At 37.8% G+C, this 21,482-nt stretch overlaps 1 protein-coding gene across 5 annotated transcripts in view; it reads right to left on the bottom strand.

The window, feature by feature from the left end:
• HELZ (helicase with zinc finger) overlaps positions 1-21,482 on the bottom strand; it is a 163,948-nt gene that overhangs the window by 98,397 nt on the left and 44,069 nt on the right. For all 5 annotated transcript variants that reach the window (XM_004749121.3, XM_004749123.3, XM_013054510.2 and 2 more), the window contains 7 exons: positions 20,483-20,539; positions 15,537-15,588; positions 13,848-13,923; positions 11,583-11,781; positions 11,027-11,134; positions 9,677-9,974; positions 1,551-1,818 (listed from right to left, as the gene is read on the bottom strand). In XM_004749121.3, the coding sequence (XP_004749178.1) occupies positions 1,551-1,818; positions 9,677-9,974; positions 11,027-11,134; positions 11,583-11,781; positions 13,848-13,923; positions 15,537-15,588; positions 20,483-20,539 (1,058 nt within the window). The remainder of the gene's footprint in view (positions 1-1,550; positions 1,819-9,676; positions 9,975-11,026; positions 11,135-11,582; positions 11,782-13,847; positions 13,924-15,536; positions 15,589-20,482; positions 20,540-21,482) is intronic.

Genomic DNA, 21,482 nt, shown 5'->3' with positions numbered 1-21,482 from the left:
CTATGGTTCAGTATTTAAGGCTTATTTCCATTTTATTGAAAAAGTGGAATGCTACTACCAAATGACTTCATTACTATTTTCCTTCACTCAAACTTTCATTTTTTTAATCTTTTAAAATTTATTTTATTTATTTATGAGCGAGTGAGTGTGCATCCAAGGGCAGGAGTGCAGAGGGAGAGCATCTCAAGCCAACTCTACACTGAGTGCAGAGTCCAATGCAAGGCTTGCTCTCACAGCTCCAAGACCATGCTGAGAGCCAAAATCAAGAGTCAGATGCTTAGGGACGCCTGGGTGGCTCAGTTGGTTGAGCAGCTGCCTTCGGCTCAGGTCATGATCCCAGCGTCCTGGAATCGGGTCCCACGTAGGGCTCCTCGCTTGGTGGGGAGCCTGCTTCTCCCTCTGCCTCTGCCTACCAGTCTGTCTACCTGTGCTCACACTCTCTCTCTCCCTCTCTCTCTCTAACAAATAAATAAATAAAATCTTTAAAAAAAAAAAAAAAGAGTCAGATGCTTAACCAAGTGAGCCACGCAGGTGCCCCAAAATTTCATTGCTAAGATTACTTTTCCTATAATGACTCAAATAAGCTTTTGGTTTTTTGTTGTTCTAAGATTTTATTTATTCATTTGAGAGAGAACGAGCTACTACATTTGGTAGTAGCATTCCACTTTTTCAATAAAATGGAAATAAGCCTTAAATGAGCATGGAAGAGAGCACAAGCCAGAGGGAGAGGGAGAAGCAGGCTCCCCACTGAGCAGAGAGCCTGATACAGGGCTCAATCCCAAGACTCCGGGATCATGACCTAAGCCGAAGACAGCCGCTTAACCGACTGAGCCACCCAGGTGTCCCTCAAATAAGCTCTTGGATTTACCCTTGGTCTTCACCTGTGGCATATGGATAAAATGTAAAGTATGTTAAAGCATTTATAAGTGTCTCAAAAAGTATTTTACTATTAACAAATAGTTTTCCTGAAGATTTAATTCATTTCATTTTTTTTTTGAAATATTTTATTTATTTACTTGAGAGGGAGAGAACAGGAGTAAGAGTGAGCACACAAGCAGGGAGAGGGGCAGAGAGAGAGGGAGGAGCAGATTCCCCCCTGAGCTCCTAAGGAGCCTGATGCGTGACTCGATCCCAAGACCTCAGGATTATTACCCAAGCCCAAGGCAGAAGCCCAACATACTGAGCCACTAGGCGTCCCCAATCATTTCATTCATAAAATTACATTCCAAAATATGTAGTCTCTTTCAGTTTTTGTACATTTATTCAACAAATATTCACCGAGCCCACACTCTGACTATCATTAACAGAAAGCTCCTGTGCAGCAGGGACCGTATGTTTGCATCCCAGCACAGGGCAGTCTTGCAGAAATGAACTATATACTGTGCACTAGGGAGGCCGAGACGAACAGGACACAGCACTAAACAACAGCTATCAAATAACAACCGTTACTACCTCGCCTCACTTAGGCACATCTCCATTTTAAAAATAAAAAAATACCATCGAATGGGGAGGGGTTTCTTTGGAAACAAAGTGCTTCTGAAGTAACTTACTTGCTGACTTCTTTATACTGGGCTATCTCCTCAATATAAAGAAGGTCATGCAGCCGTGACTGATAGTTGGTCTTGGTCAACGATTTGTCTAAAACGGACTGGGTGAACAGCTGGTCAGCAGAGAGAGGAATTTGGTATCTGATAAGAAGGCTCTTCTCCAAATCAGTAGTTTCATTGGGTTCGAAATCTATAATAGTCTTAGAAGAAGAATCCCAACGCTTAGCTGTGGTTACTAGCTGTTGTTTTGCATGCATCAGGTATTCAAGATCTAAACGGAAACATAAAAACACATTTATAAAGGAACACAACATTAAAATTCCCAAATAATACATTACACGTTTTGGTAGGAGCATTTTATATGCTAGAGCTCATAATTCTTAAAAACAGAACAATACAAAAACCCATTTGACAGAGAATCTTCCCCGTATCAGAAATCTTTTGTCTAGCTTAACAAAATAACATAAATAGGAACCCATGTAAAAAAAAAAAACACCTTTTTCTTTTAACATTAGGGTAGAATGTAACAAAAATAGTCATTAACATATTGAAAATACGGATTAACATTTAGAAATTCACTGACAGTCAAAAGAAATCTTAACTGCAGGATAAAGTCCTCCTGAGAGAAAATCTATCAGGTGACAAATCACTTTTCCCCTCCTACAACCAATACCTGCCCATGACAGCAAGACGAGATCAGAAAACTGTGTCTTTTCTTGCGTAGTAAAGTGCAGTGAAACTCTCTGAAAGTCAACTTATGACCAACAAATACCTTATAGGAAATATTCATGTAAAAGTACTGCTAATTCCTCATTAAAAGATGAGAAGATGTAGCATTCAAATGCCATTTCAGAAAAATTCAGTTTAGCCTCAGTTACATTATACCGTTAAGTAGGACACAATGTCAAAATGAATGACTGTTCAAGTTCTGACATCTCTGGGAAAAAACTGTAGCACAGTACCAGCACAGGATGAAATTTATCGTAACATAGATTCTGAGCCCTAGGGAGACGCGCTCTGACTGCAGTGCGTGTGACATTTTCTATTTGGTGGAACATACATATCCCTGTAAATATGAAACGTAACTAAAAGGGGAAAAAGAAGTTGCCTGACTGACTCATTAGGCTGAGATCCAGTTTTAATGTAACATAATTGAAAAGATGGCTTCACAAATGAGGTTAAAATTTGGGACGATACAATAAGAAATTTAAAGAGACATCAGCTGGTCTTCAAAACACAAAAATAAATTACCCTGTACTATCTTTGCAATGAGAGAACAATACATAATTGCCATGTACGGCTTAGTGAGAGATTTTCCTATATTAAAATGTTATATATAAACTACAAACATATTAAGCATAATCATCCAAAAGACATTTCTCAATACTAGAAAACAGTTTATCTTAATATCTTAGTAAAGATTCAAATGCAAAGGACCCAATTTCTTGCCTTTGCTCCTTGAAAAGGTATTTCTAGATGCTACTTTTAATTATTTCTCAAAAGATAAAATAAATACAACCATAATCATCAAGTTTTAGGATGGCCTACATTCTTACAATACATTGGATAAGATGAGGATGGTGTTTTTGCAATAGCTTCAAAAGTAGAAGTTTCATAAAGTAAACTAACCATATTTTCTTCCTAAATCATCCAAAATGTGGACCCTGCTCTTTCGTTCATTAAATCATAGGTACAAAAAATATTTAAGCTACACAAATGCCAACATTTCTACGAGATCATACTATCACTAAAAATCAGATGATAATCATTGTCAAAAAACAAGGATGTACATAAAAATCTATTTTCCTTAATTCAAAAGTCAAGAGAAACAGCAATGGTATAGTATGACAAACCAAAAAACCAACTCTTTAAAAATAAAAACTAAACTCCATATACTCTCAAAGAATCACTGTAATAGGTAATAAAAGGATGTCCACTATTTGGAGATAGGGCAATTGTATTTCATAATTTTATTTTAAATAAGAAATTGAATCAGACTATGCCTTGATCAATATTATGTTCATTCATATTCTTTAAAAAGCCACTAATTATTTCTAACTGATTTTAATTTTAAGTAACTGGGATAATAAGAAACCGAAAATAATTGAGCTTTCCTTTTAAAAACATTTTTGTGTCACCTATTTAGTATGCAAAGCAAATTACACAGACAGTCATTCTACTCTGGACTACAAGTACTCAGTCTTTCCGGGAAAAGTGGCGTAAGAAACAGTGTTTTTCTCATCTTACCTAGACAGTGCCATGATTTCCACCCTGTTTTTATGAAATTATTAAAATTCGTGTCTCCAGCAGGTAGCACAATTTCAAAACAATTCCCAAACAATGTTAAATTTATTTTTAAGTGACTGTAAATATACCACAGGAGAGGGGAGGGTTCAAGGAACAGAAAGAAGAACCCTGAAAAACATCCAAGTGTGCCAACATCAAAAAGTCCACAAATTACTGATCTCAGTCATAAACTCAGACATCAGAAATGAACTGTGGCCAGCAACTACTAAGGACATATTTTGCCAAAGCTACTGCTCTTTCCCTACTTCATCTGAACTGAGACAAGCTTTTCTGCCTCCAACCCTCTGACTTTTAAGAAACAGTTTATTGGGCCTTTTCAAACACCCACCTAACTTCCAGTCCTTAAAGGTTCAGGTCTTCAGAGTCCCTGTTCAAAGACTTTTTTTCTTAAAGATTTATTTATTTTAGAGAGAGAAAAAGGGACTGAAAGAAAGGGAAAGGGAGAAGAGGGAGAGACAGAGAGCAGGGGAAGGGGGGGGAAGAGAGAGAGAGAGAGAGAGAGAGAATCTCAAGCAGACTCCCCGCTGGGCACAGAGCTTGATGCAGGGCTCGATCCCACCACCCCAAGAGATCATGATCTGAGCCGAAATCCAAAGTTGGATGCTTAAATGACTGAGCCACCCAAGTACCCCTTAAAAGCCCCTTTGCAACTAGAGGAGGGAGAAGGGGTTCCCCATGGGTAACATTACGACTGGGCCTCGCTGCAACCACACCTCCAGCACGCGGCAGCAACTGCCAACGTCTGAACCACGCATGTGTGCTACTGGGGGCAGCTTGGCCAGTCCATCCCTAGAAAGTACTTTTTTTCAACCTAGATGAGGCTAACATGAAAAACACTCTGCCAAGAAGACAAGTGGACAGGCTAAGGATCAATACTCAGAAAACCATGTATGGAGAGCTTAACACTGACTTACTTACCAACTCCTCCAGTAATAAATCCCAAAGCAAATCTGACAGAATTATAAACCTGTAGGACCTGTTACGCTGAGATGTGGTAGGCAGAAGCTATAAACATACTTTAAGAGAAATTCAGAAGAAAAAGTTAAAGATAATTAGAATATACCTAATTTTTTGAAGATAACATAAGGGAAGAGTTGCTACTTCCACAAACAGAATTCAAGCTTGGAATGCCTAAGCAGACACAAGACATGCTTCCCAACTTCCCTGGTCCTGCTGACTGAGAACAGCAATGCCCTCCTCATTCGGCCACATAGTTACTATTCTAACAAAGCATCCAAAGGGTTGATTTAGTTTTCTCTTGAAGAATATAATATAGCAGACTTGAAAACTATCCTTAACAGAACCTGGAGAGTAGACAAGAAAAAGTCAGGAGAAAAAAAAAAAATCCAGTGTCTATGCGCCTAGCACAAGGGTGGATGTTGAAGCAGCGTGCGATAAATAAATGCACGTAAATACAGAATATATTCAGAACAGCTCTACTTATTAGGAATTAAAGAGAATGAGATGAAATGATTCTCAACTCTGAAATCGGAAGTAAACACTCTTCCTTAGGAAACATTTTGGTCATGTCTTTACAAGTCTGAACTGCCCAAAGTAACAAAAAAATTACAAATCTGAAAGTAATCCCAAACCATCCTTTCAGCTATCCATTTCAGTAACATTTCTTTCCCAAAAATTGCTACAGAGAAACAAGATTAGCATCTCTTAGCTTACCCATATTGTCTGTCCCTATCTTCCATCTCTTAAACCAAGTAAAATTTAAAACAGCAAAATAACAGCATAGGAGTACTTCATTACTTTTTACATGCTTCTACTCAATATTTATCTTCTATTGACAAGTACAGTTTTTTTTAATCTATTTTTCTATGACTTTTCATACTATCAGCATCTATATCGATCCTGACAGAGCTACATCTATATATAACTGCCCTTAATTTACCACCAACTTTGGCATTTGGAGACAATTTTTAAGTCATACTAAATTTTAATGTAAATGTTAACATACACTGCTAGACTCAAAGGAGAGAAATGTGTACTACGGAGTTTTCAATTTTAAACATAAGAATTAATTTTCAACATGTAATTTCCAGATATTCAAAGCAGAATTCCAAATCAATTTTGCCAAGCAAAAACTTCCCATTACTCAAAGTCATAGGATAAAGTGTATAATGCAGTTCGCTTTCTAAGCAAGGGGACAACTCACTAACTTCCTTCTTTTGTAAATGGTCTCCCGTCATGTATTTCTGAGAGGCATGTCTTTAATTCACAGTAATTTTTTAGTGCATACAGTTTCTCTTGCTGAACATAAGCCTAACCTGAACCTTTCCCCAACAAGGAAAAAGCACTGGAAAAAACTGGAAAAAGCACTGGAAAAAAGCAAAGTTAAAGTCATACCTATTACCTGAACAGTTCGCAGAATTGTCATTTACAACTAAAACATGGCCTACAAACAGAAAAGGTTTGCATGCTTTAGATACTATGAAAACAGGGGTGCCTGGCTGTCTCTGTCAGGAGAGCCTATGACTCTTAATCTCAGGACTGTGAGTTCAAGCCCCACAGTAGGTGTGGAACCTACCTAAAATAAAAAATAAAATAAAAGTAAAGAAATAGGTATCATGAAAATTATACTTTAAAAAATGGGACACTTGGGTGGCTCAGTCGGTTAAGCATCCAACTGTTGGGTTTTGGTTCAGGTCCTGATCTCAAGGTTGTGAGATCGAGCCCCCACTGAGCTCCACACTCAGCAGGGAGTCTGCTTGATATTCTCTCTCCCTTTCCCTCTGCCCCTCCCCCCCACTTACACCTGTGCTCTAGATCGCCCTCCCTCTCTAAAATAAATAAATAATTTAAAAAAAGAGAAAAGAGTAGGGAAAACACCAAAAAACTAAAAATTACCACAACCAGGTCAGCTAATGTCTGTAATGACCAGAAACATCAGCCCTAACGTCGCCTAGCTTGCCTAAACCTAAATTTAAGGTTTTCTGTCTATAATGTTCAAAATCTCCTATCGGAAAATACATTTTGTACATTCTATATAATTGTCTTCTTGTAATAATTGTTTTTCCTGGCCTTGAAGTACAAATTTCACTATGTGAAACTATTTTGTTTCCAAATTAGTTCAAGAAAATGTTTAATTTTTTTCAATTATTTTCTATGATGTAAATACTTAGAAGCAAAACCTTGTTTTTAGAAATAAGCAAAGATAACAAACTGCAAAGTGGCCACTAAACGGATATAAGGAACTATCACAAAAAGGGGGTAAGGCATCATATTAGTTCCAAATGGGAGGATAGCCTTGACTGTATTAATTCCTTCTACCATATCTGTATAAAATATAAAATCATTAGGTTTTCTTTTTTAAAAAATTTTGCTTATTTATTTGAGAGAGAGCAGAGAGCACAAGCAGAGAGGTGGGAAGAGGGGCAGAGGGAGGGGCAGAATAAACTCCCTGCTGAGCAGGGAGCCTGGTGCAGGACTCCATCCCCGGTCCCCAAGATCACGACCCAAGCTGAAGTCAGAAACTTAAACCACTGAGCCACCCAGGTGCCTCAAATTCATCAAATTTTCAAACTGATACATTAGAAACCAAAGAAATGGAACTCCCACACTCAAAACACGGGTCATCTTGGACAACTTCTCTTCCACAAACTTCTCTTGTATTCTCTTGCCAAGATCCACAGGTGCCATGGTTTGAAGGGCTCAGGTCTTCTCAGTCCCTCCTCTGCATGCACCCTAGCCCCATGCCTCCCTTTACTAAAAGAATTCTCCTTCTCTCTTCATTCTACTTACAAGCCAGGAATTATCCTAATGATGGCTCATGATAAAATCAACAGCTACCATTTACTGAATGCCTATTGTGTATCAGATACTGTACAGGGTTTATTTTCCATCTCACGGTGATTCTCTAAGATAGAATGTTCTAGGCCCACTTAATAGAGGTTTCCATATGAAACTCAGGAATGTCAAGTACCCTGCACAGGGTCATAAAAGTAATGAAAAAATCAAGATTCAGATCTAATTCTATTTGACTCTGAAGTCTATTCACTGCTCTTTTTCTCAAACTAGAAAACTACCACATACCTGAGGCAAAAGTAGTCAAAGTACCCTGAATCTCTCGAGCCCATGAGGGTGCCCTGAAATCCTCATCATCACCCCCTTCCCTCATCTGCCTTAATAGTATCATTTTCTCTTACTTTTAATTTTAATGCAACCATGTAACGTATTATTTACTACACAGGCTTTCATCAACAAGATACAGGCTCTTGACAACACAAACTTCTTTCTATAGGAATATGAGTCACGAGTTACAAAACACCAATCTAAAAGCAAACTTTTCTAATACAACACACATGGAAGCCAAGAACGTCCTGAGAGCTACACTGGAAAGCGGGAAATAAGTGTTAATCTCTCTTCATGATTTTAAAAGGGTGCTTCCTAATAGTTCTCAAGTTCTAGTCTCTAAAAGCAATGCCCTCGCATTGGGTAGGCAAACCACAGCACGCAAGGTAACTCCAGCCTGCTGTCACTTTTAAAAATAAAGTTTTATTGGAGCACAGTCATGCCCATTTGCTTCCATATCAGCTACAGTGGTGCAGAGCGGAGTGGTTGCAACAAACACCATCTGCCTAGAAACATCTAAAAGACTATCTGATTTTTTGCAGAAAAAAATTGCCAAAGAGCTCCTATACTAACAAACATAAATTAAATATTCTTACTTTGTCAACTGTTTGGCTACAGGAATCAACATATTCTGATTCCAAAGGGTACTGAGAAGATGAAAAAACACAATACAACAGAATAAAAACAGGTATAAGGGATCAAAATAAGTAAGAAATAAGGTTTAAGTGAGGCTGAAATAAGTCTGGGTAATATTAGCACACACACTAGAAGGTAATGCCTAATTGTTCAATCTGGACCCAAATGTTGCTTTAACCTTACCAGCAGCTGAAGGAAAGAAGGAGACAAAACTAGTTCCACCTGCTCATTGTGTCCAAAAAATAAAATCCTAGCATTTGCTCATGAACAAAACTTCTAGGTTCTCATAAATGGGACATGGTGGTACATAGCAAAAAACACCCTCCACAATATGGTTATGATCTACGTAATATGAAGTATCACACAAAGTGTTTGTTAAATAAATATTTAGTATTCTTTAAAAAAAAAAAAAAGCACCTATAATCTAACCAAAAGCCAAAGAAATGCAGGGAAATGTGCCCTTTCCCTTGTCACGTTGGAGCTTGGCATAAAACTTAGCAACAGGCAGTAATGTAACTACGTACAACGTAATTATCATCTTCTGTAAGTGTTTACATGTTGAAAGCAGGGCCCTCTTCCCAGGAACACAGAGCAGATCCTACTAAAGGCACCACACTCCTTTACCAGTGAATATATAAAACTAACCTATGAAATCTTCTACTGAGGGCTTTTCATTCAAAGATACCATACTAAAGTCAGCAAAGTTAACTGGAGACTCAGTCAGACATGCAAACAGACATTGGAGGTGTACTCACGATTACCACTGAAATAACGGTCTACCCAAATTAATACTGAAAGGTTTTATGGTGCTAAAATCATCTTACTTTAAAAACAAAGCTAGTAGACCAAAACAGACCTGATCATCTACTCATACAAATTGAAGGAAGCTCAAAGCAAGTTTGCCTGATGACTGCAGAGCAAACCAGGGCACAATGTGAACCATTCTAATCCCATTACACAGTAAATGAATCGATTGCTCTGGGATTTTTTTCCTTATTATTCTCTCTCTATCCATGGAATATTTAGGGGCCAATACATATCTTTTAATACTGCCATTATAGTGCCTTTTAATACATCGTATCAGGGGAAAAAAGTCTAAATATTACCTTCTGTAGAAGCTGCATCAATCATTACTCTTTGCATGAGTACTGGTTCCAATCCAAAGTCGAAAACTATGGTTTGGCGAAAAGTTCCAAATATTTCTGTGTTAAATGCTATCCCGACTTTATACACGTAATGATCTAATCCATTTTGGGCCATCTTTCCTCCTATCCATTCTTGACAGTTTTCTGGGACTTCTTGTGATACCTGGGTAGTACTATCTCCGGCAGATATTGCAATGATACTAAAATGAGGACGATGAGCATCATAAAGCAATGCTACACGATACAGCATTCTTGCAGGCTACAAGGAAGTTAAAATAATTCATTGAGTACAAGGGGGTGAAAAATCCAGCTGTATTTGGGCTCTTCAATGAAAATATTCCCATAAGGGACTTTTACTTTCCCATGCTTCTAAGAGACTATGTTAAAAGTACAAATTGTGTTTATAAGCCATTTAAGAAAAAAAATGAGAATGGTTAAAAAAAAATCAGTTGTTAAAATTATATATTTATGATGTCATTTATAACTCAGTAAAGCTGAAATTTTAAAAAATTATATATTTATGCTACATCTCTAGCCTTCCTACTCTTTCTAGGATATGCTCGTCTTTCTTTGTGGCAAAAGCTCTATCACACGGTTAGATCACTGACCTCCAACTTTCCATACCTTTGGCCTAAAAAAGTTTTATCTCGGTTCAAGTAGGAAGACTTCATAAGAGAGCAGTTACCTCTGAAGGCACTGGATTGGGTTCAAGGCCAAAGCTAAATGTTCCCAGATTGTTCATCCCAAGATGCAGAAGCCACAGTGGAAGAAATGCCACCAAAAGGTACGCAGAACTTTTCCACTGCACACATTCACAGAAAAGTTTGACTCTGCTTCATTCTTAAATTTGTAATATTATATTCAAGACAGGAAGCACTGCAGAAAACGTCTCATATTAAGACCACATTATTACAGAATCTGTGACTTCATCAAATATAAAAACAAGATGTGACTGTTTAAATATCTTAGAACTGCCAGATTAAACAATTCAATTTGTAAATAGTAAATTATAAGCCATGAACCCCATCCTATGTTCCAACTTTGGAAGACAATTATCAAAGACCACTTTATCAAATTAGTAAATTAGCAAACATCTAAATATCTATAAAGATTTTTATCTCAAAACCTAAAAATATTATACCTTTAATGAACAAAGTACAAAAATACACTTTAGCACAATACAGAACCTACTTAAGATGTACTTAGATTAAAACATTTTCAGTGCTCTAACACAGAGATTTAAAGGTCACAGAAAGCCTTAAGAAAATCGAAAAAAAAATTTACATTCTCTAATTAGCACAAAATTCATACCTTACAAGTAAGAGCAAAGGTCCATGTCTGGTGAGACTTTTTGGTGTTGACAGTGACCGACAGATCAGGATTATGCTCTACTTTTACTCCTTCTATACATTCACTAAGCTGAAAATAGAGAGCAATTAATGTTATATTTTTAGTCCCCAAAGCACAAACAAAAACTTTTGGCATGGTAAATAACTATCAACAGTAAAGATGTTGATGGAACTGTTTACAAAGTAAGATGCTTTTTATACATTAATTTTATAAGAACAAAATACAACAAAGCTTAGACAAGACATAAGAAAATTAATAACAACAAAATGGCGGTAAACACTCCCTGAATGAAGATTAACATAATACCTGCAAATCTCCACAAATAGCTTAGTTCTGCTCTTTATTTTAGCAAAAGGGTCTACTTTTGCTACAAAAACACTTTATCAAGAATCAAGTTCTTCATACAGAGGATAAGGAAATAAATCAAAATAGCACAAAATAAAGTCAAGACTCAAACAAGGTCATCGTTTAAAACAAACAAACAAAATAAATAAAAAATGCAGTTTATTTTCCTCACCACTTTCTCAGGAGATAATGAATTCATCCACTTTTCTATCAAGGTTTCCATGTAACTGCCTGAGAGCTGTTTATTCTCATTTTGCTGTTTCAATTTTATCAAGCGTGAAGCATATCTTTTCTGCCATTCTGCTAGTTCTTCCTGGGAATGTGCTGAAGTACACTGCGCACCATACCTACAGATTCCTTGCTCTAAAAATCTAAGTAGAATAGGAAAGACTGTTTTATCATATACTTTGTTGGACCATTTAAAAGATAAACTTCCAGCATTTGCCCTCCGATTCTTCAATAACAAAAACAAAACTTCATCTCCTGAAAGGCCGTATTTATCACACTGACTTGCACAGAGGAGGAAGAAGAGGTTTCAAGAACATTTATAACAGTTAATCACTACAGCAACTTTCCATACTCAGCGACTTCTTTTTTTGGAATACGAGGATGCTAAAGCAAAGCATAATCAATCATAACCACCCCTCGCCCACAAAACCGGCATCGAAAAGGTAGCTTCCTCCTTCATGATGTAACAACTCTATTTGGACAATTCTTCTTAGAGCAGAATTTTCCTAAAGCAACACTGACATCAAGTGGAACAATGCATCAAACACAGGTGTGCCCTACTTCTCAAAATGGTATCACCTAAAGACAATTCTCTACACACTAGAATTTCATTCTGAAAAAAAAAATGTTACTATAGCATTAAATTATCATCTTAAGGCTTCTACTTTTCACCTTCAAATGTAATGCCTTTACTCTTTTCTATATTACTATCACCTATATTTCATTGAAAATACTGGACTATATCCATTTGCTTGAGTTTTAAATAAATTAAGAATAAAAGCTCTATATTAGAATCACAATTAATTTAATAGATTAAATTCTTCAATGGTAAATTCCTAAATGTTCATATTAAAGGACAGAGTTAATGGTTTCTCAGTGTTTATGACTCAGAATATTCAACTGAAAATTCAGTGGTCAAAACAGATAAAAATGCAAAACTTTTTTCATTTTTTTAAGTTTTAAATGTCCTACAAAATTATGGGTTTAGCCAGTTTTTTAACAACTGAAACATCAAAAAATTAAAGATCTTCTGAACAAAAAATGAAAATTAAACTATAAGTAGCAAAATAGAGATGAGAAGTATAATATTTTATGTATTTTTTTCAACTGAAAAAATATGGACAGTAAGAAATATAAAATGAACCACAGCTCAATGTAAATTATCAAATGGTTCATCCTATTTGAAAAGATGACTGTACTTAAAGCTTTTCTTAATGATACAAAGTACTGGAACTTAAATTATACTACTTATTAAGTTCTCTTACGCTTTCTAAGACACATTCAAAAAATCACATATTTGTTTCTCTTAAGTACGTCTTAATGAGCCAAATATTTCTTTGTTTTTCTACTGCTTTAAGTTATTTCTTTAAATACTAAAGGTTTGATATTCTTACTGGCCTATAAATGTTCTCACATTTCCTCTGCATAGGACTCCGTTCTACTTCTACTACAACATGATGCCGCCAGGATTTTTGAAATTTACTACTCAGTTTCTTTATTTCTACTATAAAATCATATCTGACCTTGACTACTCAATTACCAAAACTATATATGCAATTTCCTTCATTATCAAAAACAACCTATAGTAATGAGAATTTACATCTAAAATCCCTACTACTACTTACAGAAAGAACTGGAGTGTACCTTTCAGAATGTGACTTTAATAATTCTTTCCAGCTTAACAACGATTGACTTTTGAAAGGTTAGCCCTTCAAAAAGAAATTACTCATAAATTATATTAAGGACAACATGAAGATAATAGATTTTTTTAGAAAAGTTATTAAAATAATTTAACATTTCTTCATCTAGTTTATGCTCTACTTCAAGTTATATAATTTCAATTCAATCACTATAAGTTAAAGGTACATTTCACATAAATAAGAGACCAGAACTAAATTCAGTCACAATAATTCAACTGGTTTTATAAAAGACTTCTATACAAAGTCTTAACAATCCCGATTTAGATCACTGTTGTTTGTAATTAAAAGAAGGCTCACTGATATGGCCTTGACTTTTATTTAATGATAATGACCATTAATTATGGCTTCTGTTTCACATTGAAAGTAAACCATTTTACTCAATCATTATACTTCTTCCTTCACAGATTATCTTCTTTAACTTGGAATTACTACTCTTCAGAAAGTGAAGGAAAATTATCTATCCTTTGAATAAAGACATGTCATTGGTTTAAAAAAAAAAATCACGTTACCTTTTACACAAAGTATATTCCTCGCTGCTTGTGATTCCCCTAGGTGGTGGGCGGAAATGCCAACCATTACAAGATCCTAGAGAGTAATCAGGATATATAGTCTTATCATTTGAGGCTTGCTAATAATTCTGATATTTTAATGTATAAGAAATACTATAAACCCTCCACACACATCATCCTAGATGATGTAAAAAGGACATGACATACTTGCCTCTATCAAAAAAGTAATCTACCAATCAAATGAGTTAAATTCAATTAACCACAGGAAACTCAGACATCACTGAAGTAGTTACCCAGCAACTAAATCGGGTGGATGACCCTGACTCTATCCTAGCCACTGGTGGGTATATTTCCAATGCAGTCTCTTCCCTAACAACTAAAGGGGGAAAATGCTGGCATGCTTGTCATTTCTTAAGTATAAAATGTGTCTCTATCAGAATTATTTCAGGAATGAGGAAATTATCATGACCTGGAAGGAAATTATGTAGAACAAATTCAATACTGCATATTGAGTGAAAAGTTCCACAGTATTACCCATGTTCTTTAGGATTTGTCTGGCACATGTCATTGTATCAAATAATCAAGCCTTTTTTACAACTGACATAAAGTTCAAAACATTGAATTCTGACATAAGAGCTAAAAAAAAAAAAATAACATTTGTTTACTTCTGAATACAATGAGCTTTGATTCGTTTAGGTAAAAGTTCCAAATAAACCAAAAAAAATAAGGCTTAAGAAAGAAAAGGCTAGTGGGGCGCCTGGGTGGCTCAGTGGTTTGGGCTGCTGCCTTCGGCTCGGGTCATGATCTCAGGGTCCTGGGATCGAGCCCCGCATCGGGCTCCCTGCTCCGCAGGAAGCCTGCTTCCCTCTCTCTCTCTCTCTCTCTGCCTGCCTCTCTGCCTACTTGTGATCTCTGTCTGTCAAATAAATAAATAAAATCTTTAAAAAAAAAAAAGAAAGAAAGAAAAGGCTAGAGCAACAAAGGCTGAGCAGCACCAAGTTTTCAAGGACCTCATGGCCATTCTCTATTTCCTCACAAATCATGTGCCACCACCCCCACCCCCACCCCAAAAAAAGATATTCAGCCAGGATGAGTTTAAAGCCATGTCTCATCCCTTTCCAACTGTGTAACTGGAAAAACTACTGAACCTTTTTAAACATCAGTTTCATCACTTATCAAAAAGATGGAGAAGCCAACACATGTTTTTGTGAAAGCTGCTACCACGGTACACAGTATCCAACAAGCACTCAATGAACGTTGGTCCCTCTTTCCTTTCCTCTGGGAAGAGAAGAGGAGGTTTTGGATTTTAACTGTGGCAGGAACAACTTAGCTTCCAGATCAGGACTTCCAAAAAGTAGTAATCAGACTAGCCTGGGACAGAACAAGATAAAGACTCCCCACTACATGGAGAATGTAGCAACTTGACATTGCTAACAATGAGGTTTACTTACACTGAGCTACATGGAGGCAGGAAAAGGATACTTCCTACCTCCCTGACTCCATTATGCTATGAGAAGGGGCCAGTGGAAAAAATGCTTTCATCTACACCTACTTCTTGAAATTAAATTTGTACGTTCTCTTCAAAACTCCACTTATATGTACTGTAACTCAGTAAATGTCCTCCCAATAACCAATAACAAAGTGACGCCAGCAATTACAGCTAGAAGGAACACCGAGTGTGGTACTTACCCCCTTCCAAGTCTTCCACGTGATATCCAGACAGGATGTTACTAGTGGCTGTCTGAAATTTTCCAAATGAAAATGTTTTTATAATAAGAAATAACCAGTTGATGTTGAATTAAACTTGGATGTTTTCAACATTTTTTTTAAGGCTGAGCTTGAATACTTAGAAATTTTAATACACATTAATATTTTAAACAGTATTTTTTGCATCCATCTCTGCTCTATGTTAAAGTGTGTTTAAATACAGAAAACAGGTACTTATGTGGCCTTCATTAAGGAAACGGATCGAGATTCCCTATATAAAAACTACCTGGTAGTAAACGGCAAAGTCCACGGAGCAGCGCCTCCATTCATTTATTCATTTCACTCTCCTCTTCCTAACATCTAGAGAATGACCAGCTAAAGAGGTGCCTTTCTCCTGCACTGAGTGCAACACCACCACTGTGGGGCATGGAGCACATCCTGCTGGTCCCCCTCACTCTGGGATAAGCCCCTCTCCCATGATGGAGCTGAGGACCCACTCACTCTCCCTGGCTTTCTTGACTCAAGTCCCCTTGGTGCACATAAATCCCCAATCTACTCCTTTGGTTCTAATTTTACTCTAAACTCTACACCTCCCATTTCAACTGAGTGCCAGCCACAGCACTTTTTCTTACTTTTCTTAACAACCGACACCGTTTTATAGGCCGGATCACTGTCAGCCATGCACAGATCCACTGCCAACAGCCTGACTCTCCTTCTACATTCCCACGGCTCACAGAGGACCAGGCACATAATGGGTGCCCAGTAAAGGCATCCAGGATGGGATGGTGGATGGACAGATGATCATCCATGCACTTCAAACAAGTATGCCCAAAATTAAATTCATCGTCTTTATCCCAAATCTCATCGTCCTTCTCATGCTCCTTATCTTGTGTTAATACTCCCAAGGAGAGCAAGACTAAAATTCTGAAAGCCATCTTGAACTCTCCCTCTTCTGTCCTACTCCTGAGTATTCTCTAAATCTTGCCCAACGAGGTCTAGAATGTCCCTCATAATCTGTCTCATACTCTTTACTCCCACTGCCACTATCCTGGCCACGGCTCTCATCTGTCCCTGAACCAAATGACTACCATGCTAACCTGTACCAAGTCACCGCTAGGTCTTTACCTAGCACCCCCATTCTTTAATCTCCTGCCTTCCTGGTCTCCCCACAGACTATTAATCTCTCTTCTCCCTGCTTATACTTCCATTGCCACACTTACTAACCACAAGCAGCCTGCCCCATGGGTACAGTAGCTATGTGCATCTCAACTGGCCCACCAGGTTGTTTTTCACAGATATCTCAGCGTCCCAAAACCCAGAGATCCTTGAACAGCACAGGAGCTCAGTAAACATGAAACTGAATCAGAGAATACAGCATCCCAACATGAAATTTGGAATGTCTATACTGTAGAGATGATGTCTAAATGCTAATTGGGTATAACTGAAACAATAATATCATTATAATTCATATGTCATTAATTAAACTGGACTTTTCAGGTTGAGCTGGAACTAAATCACCATTAATACTGTTTCTATAGAAAGATGCCTCCTGATTCTCCAACTACTTACTAAAAATGTTTAAAGACAAGCCATTCTTTCTGGAAAATGAGGACTGACTATAAGACTACATAAGCTAGGGGCGCCTGGGTGGCTCAGTGGGTTAAAGCCTCTGCCTTCGGCTCAGGTCATGATCTCAGGGTCCTGGGATCAAGCCCCGCATCGGGCTCTCTGCTTGGCGGGGAGCCTGCTTCCCTTTCTCTCTCTCTCTGCCTGCCTCTCTGCCTGCTTGTGATCTCTGTCTGTCAAATAAATAAATAAAAATCTTAAAAAAAAAAAAATTCGTAAGCTAAATCAAGAGTAATTGTTTAACATTACCAGGGTGCTATACTCACAAAAAAGGTACATACTAAAAAATCTCTTTAAATTCTACAAGCAAGGTGTAAGTGTCATAGGTCCCACACCAGCTTTTTAAAATATGATCTCAGGGGCGCCTGGGAGGCAGTCAGTTAAGCGCTCAACTCTTACACTCAGCTCAGGTCATGATCTCAGGATTGTGAGACTGAGCTCCACATCAGGCTCCCTGCTCAGCATGGAGTCTCCTTCTCAAGTTTTTCTCTCCCTCTCCCTCTACCCCTCTCCTCGCTCTCTCTAATAAATAAATCTTTAAAAAATTACATTTCATCTTCATCAAATTTATAAATATAAAAGCTAAAAGCTCACTTCATGTGTGAATTTAAAGTACCTCCTTCAAAATAGGGGCATCTGGCTGGCTCAGTCGATGGGAGTATGCAGCTCTCAATCTTGGGGTTGTGAGTTTGAGCCCCACGTTAGGGGCAGAGATTACATAAATAAATAAACTTTAAAAAAAAAGTCTTAAAATTTTATCAAAATAAATTTACCGAATATGCAAGAAAAAAATAGGAATAACATATTTCAGTCCTAGGACAAAGCTGAAAGCATTGAGAACAGGTAGAAGGAAGACGCCACGGCATGCTTCCCGGGTCAGCATCTGCAATGATGATCAAGCGAGCAGGCGCGCCTGCGCTGACACCGCAGCTCACCGGCTGGTGGGGTTTGGAGAACAGTGCATCTGCCCCACAAGGGCTTGTAAGACTGAGAAGTTTGGCCCGGGCTTAGGATTTAGCCACCATGGCTTTTAGGTTCCAAAGTACTGTGTTTTGGGGTTTTTTTTAAACACCTTTTTATATGTTCAGACCCCAAGACAGAAAGGCAATATCAATTAGTTTATGATCGATCTTTAGTTTTTACTGACACCTTCATGAAAAGCGGCCAAATTTCATATTGCTAGAATGCCTACAAATTTACCATCAGATCTATTAATTTGATATTTTAAATCTTTATATTCAGGTTTTGTTTCCATTAGTTAGCCTTGAGTTCATGTCTTTATCCTTATCCTCTAGCATTTAAATGCCAGCTCAGTTCAATCTTTAAAACAAATTGTTTCTAAATTTTTTAATACGTCATGTGCAATAATAAGGGTTTCATTGTTTGTTAGCTTTTTCTAGACGGAGTTTTTTTAATAATATGAGTTCACTAGCCAAAAAAATACTACATTGGTTACAGAGATAAGTTAACTATAAACAAAAGTTAAGTCACTTCTCCCCAAAAGGACAGTTATAAAATAGGAGTCAAGTGATACTTGAGGCCTTACATGTGAGAGCATTATAAATATTAAAAATTAAAATTTGTATATAAATACGTAATATATATCTCTGTGTGTGATTATCAGATGTAAAGCTGGTAATTCAATAAAGGCAATAAAAAAGAAGCCAGCCAAAAATTTTAATAAAATGAAAAGTCATCTTATTTTACATTCCATGTTGAAAATCTAAATTTATCAGTCCTCCTCTAAGCCTTAGAAATTAAAAAGACTGCATATATACAGGAAAGGAAATGGCTCTGAAGTTAATTAGAGCTTACTGATACTCAATTTATAGTAAGACAAAGAAAATAACATTTGTTTAAAGCCTCTATAATTGCAGCAAAACAAACAGTATCTTCATCCAGCTCATGCAATTTATGATGACTGTCTTTGCTTAATGTTTGTCAGTATGTGACACATATTATCAGAGTTAGAACAGGAAAGCAAGCCACAGGAGGTCACAGTCTACGCCTGGGCCTCTGTTCTTTCTCTGCACCACATGCAGCGCCCTCCCCCTCACTCACTATGGGAATGGCACCTTCTTACCCCTCAGTTCTTCGCTTAGCTAGCTCAGCCTCTGACTACCCAATCCAGTTATAGTTTCCATCACAGAAAGCTTATTTTTGTCCCCTCATACGAACTTTACTCAATGTGAATTATACCTATAGCTGTCCAATTTATTTGTTATCTCTCTCTTCCCCAAGACTTTGACCTCCCAAACTATGGGTGTCTTGGTCAGTGCTGTATTCCCAGCACCGCACATAGGACCTAACACATAGTAGGTGCCAATTTCCTTAATAAGAAAGCCAATCAGAGGCACCTGGCATCTGGCTCTTGGTTTTGGCATAGGTCATGATTTCAGGGCTGTAAGATCAAGCCCCGAGTCCAGCTCTACACTCAGCAGGGAGGCTACTTGAAGATTCTCTCCCTCTGCGCTTCCCCGCATACTCACGCATGTACCAACTCCCTCAAATAAATAAATAAATCTTTAAAAGAAAAAGATTCTCGGGGCGCCTGGATGGCTCAATGGATTAAAGCCTCTGCCTTCGGCTCAGATCATGATCTCAGGGTCCTGGGATCGAGTCCGGCATCGGGGGCTCTCTGCTCAGCAGGGAGCCTGCTTCCTCCTCTCTCTCTCTCTCTGCCTGCCTCTCTGCCTACTTGTGATCTCTCTCTGTCAAATAAATAAAAATTAAAAAGACAATTTAAAAAAAAATGTCTCTATGAGGAATAGAAATTTGAAACTGACAAAGCTTTGGGCCTGTTCCATGCCACTGCTGTCCCCTGGTCTTCTATGTGCCCTTCAAGTGCTTCACCAGAGCACGTTTCTGTTCAACAGTTACCCTGATACACATTATTTCCATCTCCTAAACTCCATTCCCTAAAAATGGTCCTTCGATCACAGACCTCTTCAGTTGCTTTAAAAAGAAGGCTTGAGGGTTATCTCATTTTTAATGACAGTATTTTCTAACAGCCAGATGTAGTTAAACACTAAAATTTCCCTATCATCTTTCCACTCGTTGGCCAGAGACCACCAAAAAGAATTAGGAGCAGAAGACCTGGCGTGCAGGGGATCCATGAGAAGAAGCAGAGTTCCTGGGATGGGGCCGCGATGGAAAAGGCGGCCAGGAAATCCCACGACCCCACCGTAACAGCCTTGCTTTCTTGGCTGATGCGGAAAGACTTTCTAGTTTTAATACAGAACACTTACTATAGCCAGACTGAGTTCAACTCTTTCCAAAGAGATCCACTAAAATAGTCTTACCTCTGTTTCTGTGAGAAGTGTTTTTAGTCTTGTCAAATCTTTTGTGACCATCCCATTCTGAAAAAGGTGGATGAAAAACAAAAAACCCGGTTAGTGTATTAGTTCTAAGGGGCATCACTCAACTCCTCCACTGTTCCTAACTAAGGTTTATCTGTAAAAAGACAATGCTGTCCTCATCTCCCATCCCACTATCATTAATGGGGATAATAAAGCTAATCTATCTGTAAGGAAAGTTTAAAAAGCTAACAGGACAAAATATACAGTGTGGCCTAAAACACTTATTCACCCTGTATAAGAGTTTAAAATCAATTCAATAAAATATTCACAAAAGGTGTCACTGAAGAGCAAGATTGGATATGCAAAGCAAAAAATAAATTTTAAGAAATTTTAAGAACACTATACAATCTGCTGATTGTATAGTGTAAGAACAACTATAAGAAACCCTTACAATTGTAAAAACCCTATACAATCATATTGTATGATTAAAATGCTCACTCCGCAGGAGCATTTTAAAACCCAAAACTAGGGGCACCAGGGTGGCTCAGTAGGTTAAGCCATTGCCTTCAGCTCAGGTCATGATCTGAGTCCTGGGATCAAGCCCCCGAATCGGGCTCTCTGCTCACTAAGGAGCCCGCTTCCCCCTCTCTTTCTCTGTCTGCCTCTCCGTCTACTTGTGATGTCGCTCTCTGTCAAATAAAAAATTAAAATCTTTAAAAATTTTTTTAAATAAATAAATAAAACCCAAAACTATAGGTGTGCCTGGGTAGTGCAGTCAGTTAAGTGCCTGCCTTCAGCTCAGGTCACGATCCCAGGGTCCTGAGATCGAGCCCCACGTTAGGATCCCTGCTCAGCGTGGAGTCTGCTTCTCTTTCTGCTCCTCCCCACTCCCCTCACCCTGCTTTCTCCCATTCTCTCCCTCTCTCTCTTTCTCAAATAAATAATAATAAATAAATAAATAAATAAATAAAGCCCAAAATAAGGAGTGCACCTGACTGGCTCA

Source organism: Mustela putorius, unplaced genomic scaffold (genome assembly GCF_011764305.1).
Source record: "Mustela putorius furo isolate JIRA1106 unplaced genomic scaffold, ASM1176430v1.1 tig00000487_pilon_pilon_pilon, whole genome shotgun sequence".
Taxonomy (NCBI): domain Eukaryota; kingdom Metazoa; phylum Chordata; class Mammalia; order Carnivora; family Mustelidae; genus Mustela; species Mustela putorius.
Note: the sequence above shows the minus strand (reverse complement) of the source record. Positions and strands in the feature narration are given on the sequence as shown.